Source organism: Parus major, chromosome 13 (genome assembly GCF_001522545.3).
Source record: "Parus major isolate Abel chromosome 13, Parus_major1.1, whole genome shotgun sequence".
Classification (NCBI taxonomy): domain Eukaryota; kingdom Metazoa; phylum Chordata; class Aves; order Passeriformes; family Paridae; genus Parus; species Parus major.
In genome coordinates, this window is record NC_031782.1 from 15,439,261 (window position 1) to 15,453,283 (window position 14,023).

At 50.9% G+C, this 14,023-nt stretch overlaps 1 protein-coding gene across 2 annotated transcripts in view; it reads left to right on the top strand.

The window, feature by feature from the left end:
• Positions 1-13: 13 nt before the first annotated feature.
• The window catches only part of ZMAT2 (zinc finger matrin-type 2), a 16,481-nt gene continuing 2,471 nt past the window's right edge, over positions 14-14,023 (top strand). Inside the window, exons 1-6 of one of the 2 annotated variants that reach the window (XM_015641524.2) lie at positions 15-121; positions 3,942-4,035; positions 4,510-4,633; positions 5,677-5,750; positions 7,515-7,660; positions 9,124-10,691. In XM_015641524.2, the coding sequence (XP_015497010.1) occupies positions 104-121; positions 3,942-4,035; positions 4,510-4,633; positions 5,677-5,750; positions 7,515-7,660; positions 9,124-9,267 (600 nt within the window). In that variant the 5' untranslated portion in view covers positions 15-103 and the 3' untranslated portion in view covers positions 9,268-10,691. Of the gene's footprint in view, positions 122-3,941; positions 4,036-4,509; positions 4,634-5,676; positions 5,751-7,514; positions 7,661-9,123; positions 10,692-14,023 lie in introns of those variants that run through there. The other variant, XM_033517655.1, reaches the window with a different exon arrangement.

The following is a 14,023-nucleotide window of genomic DNA, read 5'->3' on the forward strand; positions in this document are numbered from 1 at the left end:
CCGGGAGCGCGAGCACGTGACCGCGGCGGGGCACGTGACTGCGCGGGCGGTCGCGCTTTACGGCGCCGCGCGACAGTTCCAGGTGCTGTGCCCTCAGCTCGCCATGGCGTCGGGCAGCGGGGTAGGTGGTGCCGCCGGGGCTGCCCTCGGAGTGTGGGCTGCCCTCGGAGTGTGGGCTGCCGGCCGCTCGGCCGCCCCCGGTGCTCCTCCTGGGCATGGCAGGGCCGGGGACAGGGCCCCGCCGCGCTGCGCTCGGGGCCGCTGCCAGGCCGCGGGATGAGGGATGTGGCGGGGCCGGGGGTGCCGCGATGGGCGTGTGTATGTGGGGCGGGAGGGGGCTCATCCCTGCTCTTTACATCTCTCTGTGTGGGCGGTGGGAGGTTGGGGTTCCCCTGAGACACCCCGATACCCTCAGGGCTGGAAGTGCGGTGGCCCCAGCGCGATCCCACCCACCAGCCAAGACGTGCAATTGCCGTCCCTGGAGGTGTTTAAGACAGGACAGAACGTGATCAATGCCCTGCTCTAGTTCACATGGTGGTGTTGGGGCATTGGTTGGACTCGATGATCTCAGAGGACTTTTCCAATCGCAATGCTCTTGTTATTCTCCTGTTTTAGGGGCAGATCTCCGCCTGTCCCAGACGGGTATGAGACGATTGAGCTGCCTCAGCCTCGGGGTGGAGGTGCCCAGCCACCTCCAGCCCCCTGGGAGGGACCCCCGCCCATCTCCAGGGGCTGGGTGATGGCTCATGCAGGTGGCTCCTTCCCTTCCCTACCCGGGGAAAGGGTTGCCTTTTTCCTGTCCTGATGGAGAAACATCTCTGCAACTCCCTGACAGGAGGGTGCAGCCAGGTGTGGGTTGGGCTCTCCTCCCAGACAGTCAGCGACGGGATGAGATGAAACAGCCACAAAAGTTGGAGTAAGGGAGGTTTAGGTTGGAAATCAGAAGGAATTATTTCCCAGAGGGGGCTGTCCAGGGAGGTGGTGGAGTCACCATCCCTGGAGGTGTTCAGGGACTGACTGGATGTGTCACTCAGTGCTCTGGACTGAGTGACAAGGTGGGGATCTGTCACAGCTTGGATTTAATGATTTTGGAGGTTTTTTTCCAACCTAAATGATTCTGTGAGTGTTAAAATGGGATGGATAAGGTAGATGCTGGAGAGCCAGGCTGTCTGAACACCTCCAGTGAAATCCCAAAGCTGTCAGCAGCACAGGGGCTGTATTTTTTGAGGGGTTCTGGCCCATCTTTGCTTCCTGGAGCCACTTACTGAGAAGTGAGGCACTGGCACTGCCTAAAGAAGCTGTGGCTGCCCCATTCCTGGAAATGTTCAAGGCCAGGTTGACTGAGGCTTGGAGCAACCTGGGATACTGAAAGGTGTCCCTACCCTTGGCAAGGGGTGGGACTGGCTGACCTTCAAGGTTCCTTCCAGTCCAAACCATTCCAGGATTGATTCCATGAAGTGGGAGAGGTCAGGAGCAGGATGTCTACCTGTGAGGGAGGTGGGGCCTGTGGCTCATTGTCAGCTGCCAGCTGAGAATTCCTGTTGGATTGAGCCTGGCTTGAGACTCCTGTATTAACAGGCTTTGGTGCTGATACTGGGCTCATCACTGGTGTCCATCTCCAGAGGGAACAGGAGGCTGTGGGGCACTTCTGGTTATTAATCATTGTTATAAATTTGGGACATATTCTCTGTCACCCAAAACAGCTCTGAGATGAAGATTTGGGGGGCTTGCAGCCCCCTTGCTTCCACCAGAGCAATTCAGAAACATCCCTTCAAATATTGTCGAACCAAGATCTTGTCACGCAGTTTAGTTTAATTTCTTTCCCCACGCCTGGATGAGGCAGATTGGTAAAAGAGCTGCAAAAGACTCTTTTCCTTTTATTGCAACAGGAGAGAGAAGTAGCTAATAAACCTCCCCCTCTGCAGGCTCCCACCAGCTACAATTTGTGATAATGCCTGGCATGCAGGAGAGTCTGGAAAATACCCCCAAACATTAATTTACACTCAGTGATATTTTCTTTTCTTTTGCTCAGGGTGGTTAATAAAACCTGTTACGACATCCTTAAAGTGCTTAAGAAGCTCTGGGAATAAATGAGAATTTTTCTACGCCTCCCCAAGGCATTTTCATCCCTATCAGTAGTTGTTCGTTCCATTTGAAGGATTGCCAGAGGAGAGAACTTTAAATGGCTGTGCTGCTGCTGTAGCTCCAAATGGGATTTGTGTCCTTTGGATTGTGATTGGATTCTTGATTTGGCTGAACGGAGAAGGTGGTGGGGTGTGTGTGTGGGGGGGTCCTTCTCCCCCAGAGGTGTTTTTAAATACATCTTGTCCTTTCTTTAATGTGAAACTGAGAGGCTCTCTCTGCCACGCTGAGGGAAATGCAGCTCTATCCAAAGCATGGTTATCTGCTCAGGAAATTCAGGAAAAGTGGCTGAGTGAAACCGTGACTGATTCCAGGTGTAGGGGCCTGAGCTGCAGATGGGGAAAATACTGGTCAGAGTGGATGTGAGTGGAATAGGAATTCTTGTCTGATCACTTCTGCCCTCAGCACTGGGGACTGAGAGAAATCCACCCAAAAAAGCCATCTGTATTCTTCAATGCCAGCTTCACCTGAATTCAGTCTGTCTTCATGCACATGCTGTGTCCAGCTCTAGAGCTCCAGCATAGGAAAGACATGGACCTGGTAGAGTGAGCCCAGAGGAGGCCATGGACTTGCTCCAAGGGCTGTTGCCCCTCTGCTGTGGAGACAGAGAGCTGGGGGTGTTCAGCCTAGGGAAGACTGAACACCAATCTCTGTCCAGGGAGATCTTGGAGCACCTTCCAGTGCCTAAAGGGGCTCCAGGAGAGCTGGATGAGAACTTTGAACAAGGGCATGGAGTGACAGGACAAGGGGGAATGGCTTCCCACTGCCAGAGGGCAGGGTTAGATGGGATACTGGGAAGAAATTCTTCCCTCTGCCAGTGGTGAGGGCCCAGCACTGGTTTCCCAGAGAAGCTGTGGCTGCCCCTGGATCCCTGGAAGTGTTCAAGGCCAGGTTGGACAGGGCTTGGAGCAACCTGGGATAGTGGAAGGTGTCTCCCTACCTGTGGCAGGGGATGTGGAACAAGATGATCTTTAGGGTCCTTTCAACTCAAACCATTCCAGGATTCTGTTAAAGTGTCCTATCACTGCCAGATAATTCTGTGGAGCTCCCAAAGGGCCAGCAAGCCTTGGAGGTGTTTCTGCCCTTCCCTGTGTAAAGCTGCAGGATCAGGACAGCAAAACCTGTGGATTTTGTATAGGTGCTTCCCTGCTACCTCGACACCCTGCCTTGACAGAGAGGGTTTCAGAGCTTGTTCTGGTTTGCTTGTACATGTGCTCACTTGGAAATCCTGCACTGGTGCCTGTGATTTCATGGCAAGCTCGGCACTTTGATGCCTGCAACACGTAGACACTGCTGAGAGCAGACAGGCACAGCCTTCCCTGTTCCTGCAGTGTAATCACACTTTCTGTAGCTCAGGCTGTTTCACAGCTTCTTTGTTTGACATTGCAGCTTGGATTCTTTTGACTTCTGGAAGAGTCAAAGCAGGGGTTTTGAGGACCCCTGTACTCCTACTGCTGTGTTTGTCAGGGGGCACTTCCCAGGTCTGAGATCCATCAGTTTCAATCCCATCTGAATCTGATTTTCAAGGCAAAAGCCTGGATGATCATCTCAGGAGCTGTTAAGATCAACTCATTTCTTCTTTTAGTGCTCTGAAATTATTCTAGTAGTAGCTAGAGGCATGCTAAGAGTGGTGATCTTAAACCACATCCATAATTCCTGGATGGAAAACAGAGGACAGGGGGATATAATTCTCCTAATTTACTGCACTGGCCTCACAGGCCAAGTGATTCCACCTCTTTTTCCTCTCAGAGGTGATCAGACTGTATAATAAATGTTAATGAACTTTGTTTTCCTCCCAGACTAAGAACCTGGACTTCCGCCGGAAGTGGGACAAGGATGAATATGAGAAACTCGCAGAGAAGCGGCTCACAGAGGAGAGAGAAAAGAAAGATGGTGAGTAGTGTGCTGGCTCCAGGCAAGCTGTGCTGGATTGGCAGTGAGGCTCCCAAACTCTTGGAATTTGGGAGGGAGAGAGCAGTGAAAAGTCAAATCCCAAAGGGAAAGAGCTGGCTTGCTCCTACCCTTTCTCATTTGTTTGCCACTGAGTATATTTTTTGGTCTAAAGAAATTACTGAGAACCTTTGAGGGGCTGACTCTTGTTTGGGGAAGGAGGGGAACAGTCAGTTGCTGGAAACAAGATCTCAGAATATGACTCAAGACAGAGCTGGCAATACCTCAGAGATGTATGTACCTGGTTCTAATAGGAACCAGGAACCATTGAGGAGGAAATTATATCCTATACTGATTTAAAAACAAAGGTGCACTTTCTGCATGGATCAGGTAGTCCCAGATACCCAGCAGGTACCTCTGCACCAAGGGGAATGTGAAATCCAGCATGTCAAGTTTGACCTTTTGTTTATGTTTTAGGCAAACCAGCTCAGCCTGTCAAAAGGGAACTTCTGCGGCACCGAGACTACAAAGTGGACCTGGAATCCAAGCTGGGCAAAACCATTGTCATCACCAAAACTACCCCTCAGTCAGAGATGGGAGGGTAGGTTGTGATCTTATTGAAGTCTCAGAGTCATGCTGGTTAGACTGGGAAGCTGTGACACAGCAGGGACCCCTCAGAGGGCACCAGGAGCTGCTGTCCTTCTGTGTTTGGAGCGTGGGATGGGGCTGCATTTTTCTACACCTAAACTGTGTCTCCTTGGGTAACATATGGAAGAGACCCAGCAGGCTGAGCCCCTTTGGAAATTATTCCTTGGGTGTCAGTGTTGCCCACCTGTAGGACCAACAGAGGGAGATCTCTGCTGCCTGCTTGGGTATCTTTAACCAGACCTGCTTGCCTTGAAACCAGGACTGCTGCTGATTTGGGTATCTGCACTGGGAATGGGAGAAACATCCAAATGCTGTTCTTAGGAATGGTGTTTGGCCACTGTTTGTGTGAATTGTGTTCCACCAAAGTCTGAAAGGGTTCTGAGTTCACCCTAAGCTATCAAAAGCATGAAAAGAATGTGTTGAGTTTGTGTCACCTCAGGAGTGACCCTGTGTCTCCCTGGGCAGTAGTGCCAGGGAGATGTGCAGCCCTGACCAGCATCCTGGGATGGTGGTTCAGCCCCTGGCTGGACTTCTGCAGCAGCTCTTAAGGTGGGCAGAAGGCACAGCTGTGCTCATCAGGGAGTTGCACTGGCAGGTAATAGGGATGGGAGCACTTACCTGGCAGCCAGGTGAGAGGCTGTGGAGTGGAAACATGTGCTGCTGGCCAGCTCTGCCTTGGGGAGGGCAGGCTGTGCCACAAAGTCCATCCCACCCAATGGAGTGTGACTGGAAGGGGAAAATGCTGTGGCTGGTATCTTGCAGAACAGCTCAGAATTTGGTTTCTGTCATGTCAGAGGGGTGTTGGTATAAGGGTCAGTACCTCCATGGCAGCCCTGTCTATTGGGTGTGGCCTTGCCCTTGCTCTTCACTGGGGCCCTCTTGTCTTGGAGAAGTGTCCTGAATCCCCAGTGACATGCAGATTGTGTCAAATATCCATTCTGTGGGTTGAGCTTTGTGTCATGCTTTGGGGTTTATTTTTTCTGTCTCTCCTGACAGGTATTACTGTAATGTATGTGACTGTGTGGTGAAAGATTCCATCAACTTCTTGGATCACATCAATGGCAAAAAACGTAAGGACCATTTCTTTGCCTCATTGGAGGGTTGGTTGAGTTGGAGGGGCTGTTCCTTTTGTGCATCACACATATCTGAGGGCTGAACACTTATCCATGGATCAGGGAGCTTAGGAGATGACGATGTAGAAGCTCATCATGAGAGCTGTGGAGGTGCTGCCCCTATCTCCTGACACCTTCCAGAGTGCTGGACCACCTTCATGGAATAAACATTGATTGGTGTACTCTGCTTGGTGGACATATTTTCCCCATCCATCATGTCAATGCTGTGAGAAACCCAGGGTTAGAAAATTCTAGAATAGTTTGGGTTGGAAGGGACTCTCAGAGATCATCTAGTCCACCCCCCAAATCATGATGTCTCCTCTGTAAATCTGGAGAGATTAGGGTTCAGCTTTTTACAGTGCTGAATCTGTAAAGAAGTACTTAGATAAGTAAAAGGTCTGGGAGTAGCCCATTTTTGGATCAGAAATTTCTCTTTGTAGAATTGAGTATAAAGCTCAGAATAGGCTGATTCCTGAGCTCCAGAATATGGATCAGGACTATACCCTCGTTGATCTGACTGTGGATATTACTTCTCCTTGAATGTTCAGAGAGTGGGGAAATGCAGAGAAAGTAAAGGAGCAGCAGGACAGACTGACACACTTTGCATGTTGTTCCTGCTCATGAAGGTGGTTTTGTCCCCTTGTGGAAGTCAGAAAATCACCCTTTTACAAAAAGACAGGGATATGTGTGCTCCAGACCTGCACACGAGGCTGTTTGAGAACAGGGGGCTCAGAAGAAACCTAAGGACTGGTTTTCTGTAGCTCAGGAAAGAAAACACAGTGTTTTAAAAACTTGTGATTTATGTGAATGAGAGGAAGGTGCCAAGCTGCCTTGTTGAATGCTGGAAGATGAGCAAGAGGTTCATATGAGAGAATCTGGAATCAAAAATCCTGGTGTGGCTGTGTGGATGGGCATGAGTTGTAGGGTTGAGCTGGGTTTGGAAAGTGGCTGGTTGCACTTTACCTTAGTATGTCTGGGAACTTTTAAATCAGTCAATAAATCTGGCTCAAACCTGCTTATTCTTGGCAGCCTTTTTACTAATTCCTGGTGTGTAGTTTAAGCTTCCAAGTGCTGCTGCATCTGTGGGACAAACCTGTGCAGGGCTGCTGGAGTGAACAGGCTGTTTGGATCCACTCAGGAATGTGGGTTGGAGACATTTCTGGGGGAGCTCCATCAGCATAGGCTTACCCAGAAGTGAGAAACTGTGAATCTGTTCTGAAGAGCCACTGAATCAGAGGCCTGACTTTATATTCTCTGCTTTAGCTAGGAATGTCCTGTGTAATCAGGATCTCCGAGTGCCACTCATGTCTTGTTTAGCATCGCCCACAGCTGAGAGATGCCAGCCTGTCAGTTTTATTCTGACTCCTTTTTCAACACTCCAACCCTTTTTTATTCCACTGGTCCAAGATTAAATTTCCTGAAGCATCAGAGCACCAACATGACAGGGAGCATCCAAATAAGGAACCTTTGAAGAATAGTCTGTGTTCTTGTTACAAGTAGTGTTTGGATTGTTGTGGCCACTGCTTGTGTGGGTTATGGTATCCCCCTAAAGCCCACCTCCACAACCTTAAGAAGTCCTTAGTCTGGCCCTGGAAGGTGCTTTGAGGGGGATGACAAGCTGGAGGGTGGTGCTGTGCTGTTTAAATTTGGATCAGGGATGGAGACTTTGTGCAGAACACTGAAGTGTTACTGAACACTGACAATTCCACTGCTGTTCTCCAGACCAGAGGAATCTGGGCATGTCCATGCGGGTGGAGCGTTCCACACTGGACCAGGTGAAGAAACGCTTTGAGGTGAACAAGAAGAAGATGGAGGAGAAGCAGAAGGATTATGACTTTGAGGAGAGGATGAAGGAACTCCGTGAGGAGGTGAGACTGGGCAGCAACTGAGGAAGCAAAGAAATTTTTTTTCAGAGGAAATGAACCCTGGTTCCTACTCTTGTTCCATGCTACCAAGTGTTGTTGGTAGCATGGGCTTCTTATCTGTTCCTATGAGTGGGGTTTGTTTTTCTGCTTTTGAAGAGTTTGTATTCCTGTTCCTGGAAACCCTTTTCCCCTCTTTCTGTGTGAGAATAACTTTTGATGGTTCAGAGTTCCACTGAGAGCAGCACAAGTCCGTTTTTTGTCTCCCACTTGTGTTGGAACTTGTGTGGTCTGGTAGTGGATCTGCATCTTCATCCATTATCTTCCACAGCTCTTAGGATTGCTGGAATCCCCTTCCACAGGGCACTTGCTTCTGTGTGGCCTCCTTGAGTGCAGAAGGGCTTTGTGAATGGTGTGCTGTGGTGCAGGATGTGCGAGGAGGTGATAAAAGACAGCAGATCTCTCTCAAGCTGGGGCTTAGTGTTAGTAAACATGAAAATCAATTATTTGAAGACCCAACAAAGTTCTGACAGCTGAGAAGCTTCTGTGGGTGCTTCTCCTCTATCAGCAGCCACATAACCCAAGGTTACAAATTTCTGCCTGTATTTGAGTCTCCCTACCCAAGCCCTGAGCTTTGCTTCACCACAGGGGAGCTCTTTGGGGTGTTGAGCAGCCCCATGCTCTGCTCTCAGGCAGGCTGTGGTGCTGCTGGGCCCCATCTGTTTGGGGAATGGGAGGGAGGTGCCCCAGCACCAAAGGGAGTGCTGTTGGTTGAAAAGCTGCTGCCACTCAATGGATGGCAAGAAGGAAATCAGCAGCAACTCCTGGTGTAGCTTTCTCCAGGGCATGGCTGTGTTCAGGAGCACAGCAGACGGTGATGAGAATGGTGGGAGCAGTTGCTAAGTTGGGAGCTGAAGCCATGCTTCGATGTCACCCAGTACAAACCTGGCTCTGTTCCAGGACTCGTGATCCTCACAGAGCAAAACACTTTGATTAGAGCAGTGCAAACTCTTTGATGCCAAAGCCCCCCTCAAAGCTGCTCAGAGCTTCAGCTTCTGTTCCAGTGAGCAGCTGTCACTCTGCCAGGCTGAGAGCCAGCAGGCATCACAGTCACTGGCATGAAGCATCGGACAAGGGATGGCCTCCTGCTTTCAAACCAGCTCCTGCTTGTCTCAGCCTCGATTCCAGGCAAAACTTGTGATGTTTGCTCAGAAGAGAAGGTTTGATAATGCTTCATTTTGTCTATTTGTGTGTGTGGCTCTGCTCTTGGCCTGGGAAATGGGGTGGTCTGGATTCACTGGTGAACTTTGTCCTTGAAGGCTGCAGGCCAGGATTTCTGCTGTTTGTTTCCTCAGGCACAGCTTGGCTACCGTGGGCAGGATCTGTGTTAGTTGTGCAGTACCTGGTGTCTCAAAACTCCTTCAGCTCAGGAGGTGCAAATTGTTTTGCTGTTGTGTCCCTTGCTGCAGGAGGAGAAGGCCAAAGCCTACAAGAAGGAGAAGCAGAGAGAGAAGAAGAGGCGGGCGGAGGAAGATTTGACCTTTGAAGAGGATGATGAAATGGCAGCTGTGATGGGTTTCTCTGGTTTCGGCTCAACCAAAAAGAACCACTGAGCAGCTCTGGACTCTCCTCTTTCTCTAAACACTTTGTTTTTACCCAGGGAACTCTGGATAACTCTTCAAAGACTTGATTGAGGACTTGTATGTAAATCTCCCAGTAGAAGTTGGCTGGAAGAATTGAAAAGCGATTCCATGCTCTACCTGTGCTGCAGATCAAGCTCTGCCTCTCATTAGCTTCCCTTCTCCTTCTGTGTCCTAGATCTGGCTGCTCAGCTGCTCTGTGGCCGTGTGTGTGCAGGGAAGTGCTCTGTTGGGTACATTTTTTTTGTCAGTAAAGTGCACATTCTGCACAGGTGGCCTGGTTCAGGATTAATCTAGTTGTCAACCAGGCCCTACTTGTCACCCAAGCTGTGTTTGAGATGCTGAGAGGGATTCAGTTGCTTTTAGGCTCATAATGAAGGAAATGTGCCGCAGCAAGCAGTGTGAGAGGTGCATCTTTATGGCTTGTGCTGAGCAGGGCTGGTGGCTGCATGGAGTCTGGGTTGCTGAAATTTTCCTGTGTGTTTTATCTGCAAGGGAGACTTGCCTCCCTTTCTTTGTGTTTTATCCCATAATTAAGGTAGGGGAAAAATTTCTCCCCATGACTGGTGTAGAATAGTGCCAGTGAGAGAAAGTTGAGTACAATTTGCCAGAAATAAATGGAATGTTTTAATGGGCCCTTTGGTGGAGGTTTGATGCCTTGTTTATTTTGAGAGCTTCTGTTTCCCACCGAGAAGAGCTGCTGGTGTCTCCCAGCAGCACAGAGCTGGGGTGGCCTTCTGGAGACCCCAGTGGTGGCAGAGGTGGGGTGTGTGCCCTCCTCTCCTGGCTCAGCTCCCAGCTGCCCAAGGCAGATCATTGCCATAATTCTTGACTTTTTTAAGTAATTCTGGAGATGGGTGTAAGAATATGGAAGGGGGAGTTCAGGGCTGGGGACCTGCATTCCCATCAGGCAGTCCAAGACAGGCTGGGCTGTGTTCCAGTTTTACCAGCCTTAGTATATTAATGGCCATTTTTTTCCTGTCTACTGGCTGTCAGTGTCTTTTCACCTCTGCCTTCCCCTAAATCCACTTCATTTCTGCTTTTATTTACCTCAGTCAAACCTTGTGTGACTCATTTCCGTCTGCAGTTAGGATTTATATTTTGCATGGCTGGGTTTTCGTAGCTCTGTCTCGCTCTCCTCTCTCTTTTTATGTATATTGATGAAATCCTTGCGCTTGCCCTTCTCCGTGCTCGTATGAAATTTCCAGCCTGGGGAAGGCTGCAGTGTTTAGCCTGCTCTTTCTAATACATCTAGAACAAATCCTGTAATGTTGTGCTGCTGTTTTAATTCCTTAATCTTAGCCTGCTGACAGCTTCATTGCCTCAGGTCTTTCCGCTTCAATTCAGATTATAATCCCCGTTGAAGATGCTATTGAAATGATATATAGCCAGTCAGATACAGCTGTCCTTGGAGGTTTGACCCTTTTAACTTGGCAATCCTTTGACTTTGGCTCTCTGAGCACACGGGCTGGGAGGGAGACTTTCATTCCAGCCACGTTCCTAGCGCTGTTCAGGCTGCAGCACGTGGCTCCGGCTGAATGGGAGAGCGGAGACGCTCGCGCCGTTGTGCCCTCCGGGGTGCGAAAGGGATGCTGCCGTGGTTTCATACACATTAAAAGTTTAGGATGTTTCAGAGAAGATTTAGCAGCAGCCATTTTATTCCAGCCACCAGCTTTGCAGACACCCAGCCCCTAAATGCACTGCTGAGAAGGGGGCAGAGGCTGCCCTGCACCCCCCCATCTTTTCCAGCTTGTGACCTTGGAGCCAGTGACTGCTGTCTTGGCTTTCCATCAGGTGTATCCTGATGTTCTTGTCCATCCTGGCACACCCAAGGGGCGAGGTGTGAAATGAGCAGCCCCACAGAAACCTTCCTGGGGCGGCAATGAGGTTTGCACAGCCTCCTGCCACTGGGCCCTGCCTGTCCCTGCCTGCTGCTCCTGGTCCCTGCAGGACAGGGAGGAAATCCCTCCACAGTGCAGTGCTTTCAATAACGAGATTCCTCTTTGGTGTAAAGCCTGTCATCCCCGAGCCCATCCCGAGGCCACCTGCACCCTGGGGGCCAAAGCCCCAGCCCCAGCTCCCCATGCTGGGGCTGCTCGCGCCGGGGGAGCGCAGCTCTTTGTCTCGGCAGCTTGCTGGGAGCAGTGGTGTGTGCTGCAGCAGATACAAGCTCCTGCTGGATTCCCAGCAGCGGGAGCTGCCTCTAGCCAAGGATGAAAAGCTGGTTTCATGGGAGGAAATAATATTTAGAGAAGAGACAGATAACATTCCCTGTACCAACCATGTTAACCCTTTGCTTCCACCACTGCTTAGCGAGGTGTTAACCCTTGGCTCTCAGCCCCCAATTCTGGAGCAGTGGTTCTCCATGACTCCTTGTTAGCATTCACCATCTCCATGTTGAATTTAAGGTGCTGGATGTACCCATATGGGTCAAGACTTGGGGGTTTTACTTGGAGAGAGAGAAGACCCAGCTCTGCAGCTCCCTTTCTTCTTCTCTTCACCAGTGAACAAGGCCAGGGTGCTCTGTCCCTACTGGTTCTCATCAGCTCTTCCAGTTAAAACTGGGATCTGGTGGAGTAAGGAGAAATGTTTTGTATGGTTTGCTCATCCAGGCTGGGATGTCCTGCCTGCTCTTAATGTGAAAAAGCTTTGAGGTACCTGGAGCCAGCTTGGTGCTTGTTCCCAGTGCCTGGGCAGAGGTGCGAGTTCCTCGTGATTTGTGGCTTGGAGGACCTGGAAGGAAGGCTGGGGATTGTGCTCAGCTTGAGCTGGCCTCCCTCATCTCCATCCTACTAAATATTGGTGGCAGTGTTTGGAGAAGTACTTGAGCATCACAGCAGACTCCAGAAAACCATAAATCTGTCTTGCCACCTCCACTTCCTCGCTCCCAGACATCTTCCCTGGCCTCATCCTGAGATGAGGGGCTGAGACCTTGTGGAGGGGCTGAGCACAAATACCCAGCTGCTTTTCTTCCTTCCTGGGCACCCTGGAATGCTTCTGGACAGCAGTTCCTCAGCCCTGCCCTCTCCTGCTGATCCATATTCCCCTCACCCTCTATGCATCCTGCTTGGGACTAGAGGAGCAGCAGCAGCATTCCCACTATCCCAGTAAAATGACTGGGACCAGAGACCTGAGGTGATTCTGGAGAAGGGGTCCCAGCCTGACCCTGTGTGTTACCCTGTCTGGGCTAGCTGAATCATTCCCTTTGACTTTATTAGCAGAAAGACCTGTTTTTTCAGCAATTTACACCAGTTTTACATCCTGCAAGATTTAAGCGCTTGGCAGGAGCTCCAGTCCTCCCACTGCTCAGGCCACAAGCTACTGCTGCCCCAGTTAGGCAAGCGTTCCTGCCATTTGCCAGCGTTAAAGCTAAACAACATCCATAGGCAATATCCCTGGAAATCCTCCCTCCTGCCTGGCTTTGACCTGGTACAGTGGTGCTGGGAGTTTGTTCCACCAAACCCCTGCTCTGTCCAGGCTCCTGGGTGTCCCACGCTCCCACCAGTCCCATCAGTGCTGTGACACCACCCCACACAACTCCAGGATTCCTGCCCCCTCCCATCTGTGGAGACCTTGTGTCTTGAGAGCCACCAGGATCAGTCAGTGCTTGGCCCAGTCTGTATCCTGTCCTGCCCTCCTTGTGTGGGGGCAATAAGGTGTCCCCAGGGGAGAATCTGATCTGTGCAAGGGCAAAGGTTCAATCCCTGATCAGAGCTGGGGTTGCTGCAAAAGAGAATAGGAATCATAGGATCCTGGAATGGTTTGGATTGGAAGGGACCTTGAAGATCAGCCAGTTCCAGCACCCTGTCATGGACAGGGACACCTTCCACTAGACTAGGCTTCTCCAAGCCCTGTCAAACCTGGCCTTGAACACTTCCAGGCATGGAGCAGCCACAGCTTCTCTGGGCATTGGTTGAGGAAAGGGTGGAAGGCAGAGATAGGGCGAGGTGAAGATTTGTAGAGGAGAGAATCCCTGGGCTGGGAGGTATTTGCTTCCCATCTGGAGCTTGGATGGGAATCTTGGTTGCCAGCTTTTGCAAAAAGGATCAAGCTGGGAGCCAGGGACATCCACAGTGAAGTGGTGCTTGGCCTGGAGACCTTGGCAAGTTGGGCCATACTCCACACAGTCAATTTCTGGGGCTGAGCCAGCTCAGGCCACAGATGGGGCCAAGAGGGAACAAATGGGGCTCTTGAGTGCTCCAAACTGGGGGGATGAAGATAACCCCAGTGTCTCCCCCATGCCTGTCAGGTCTGTTTCTGCAGCCAGGTTGGAGGGTTGCAGGATGAACGGTTTCTGCTGGGCTCGGTGTGGGGCTCCTGAGCTCAAGGGAGGTTTTGCTTTGTCGTAAGTGAAGTACAAAACCATCACCAGCCAGAGAACAAACAGCTCCAGGCTGGAGAGGGAGCAGGGAGAGGGAGATGGGGAGGAGCAGGGGGAGCATGGGGACAGGGCATCCACAGGAGGTTTTTCAGGGACTTGTGATCTCAGAGCAAATTTCTGCTGTTGGCTGCACACCAGTGGCACCATTTCACCAACTCATGCGTGCCTCCCCATCGCCAGCTCCGCAGTGCTGAGCGCCTCGGGGGGGTCAGGGCCGCTCTGCGGAGGGCTGCGGGAATATGGTCCCTGCTCGGAGAGCGTGTGATCTGCCAGGCAGCCGGGGAGCCCCGGGGACACTGCCATGCCTTTGTTCCTCCTTCTCTTTCTTTTCCACCTTCAGATTTTTTT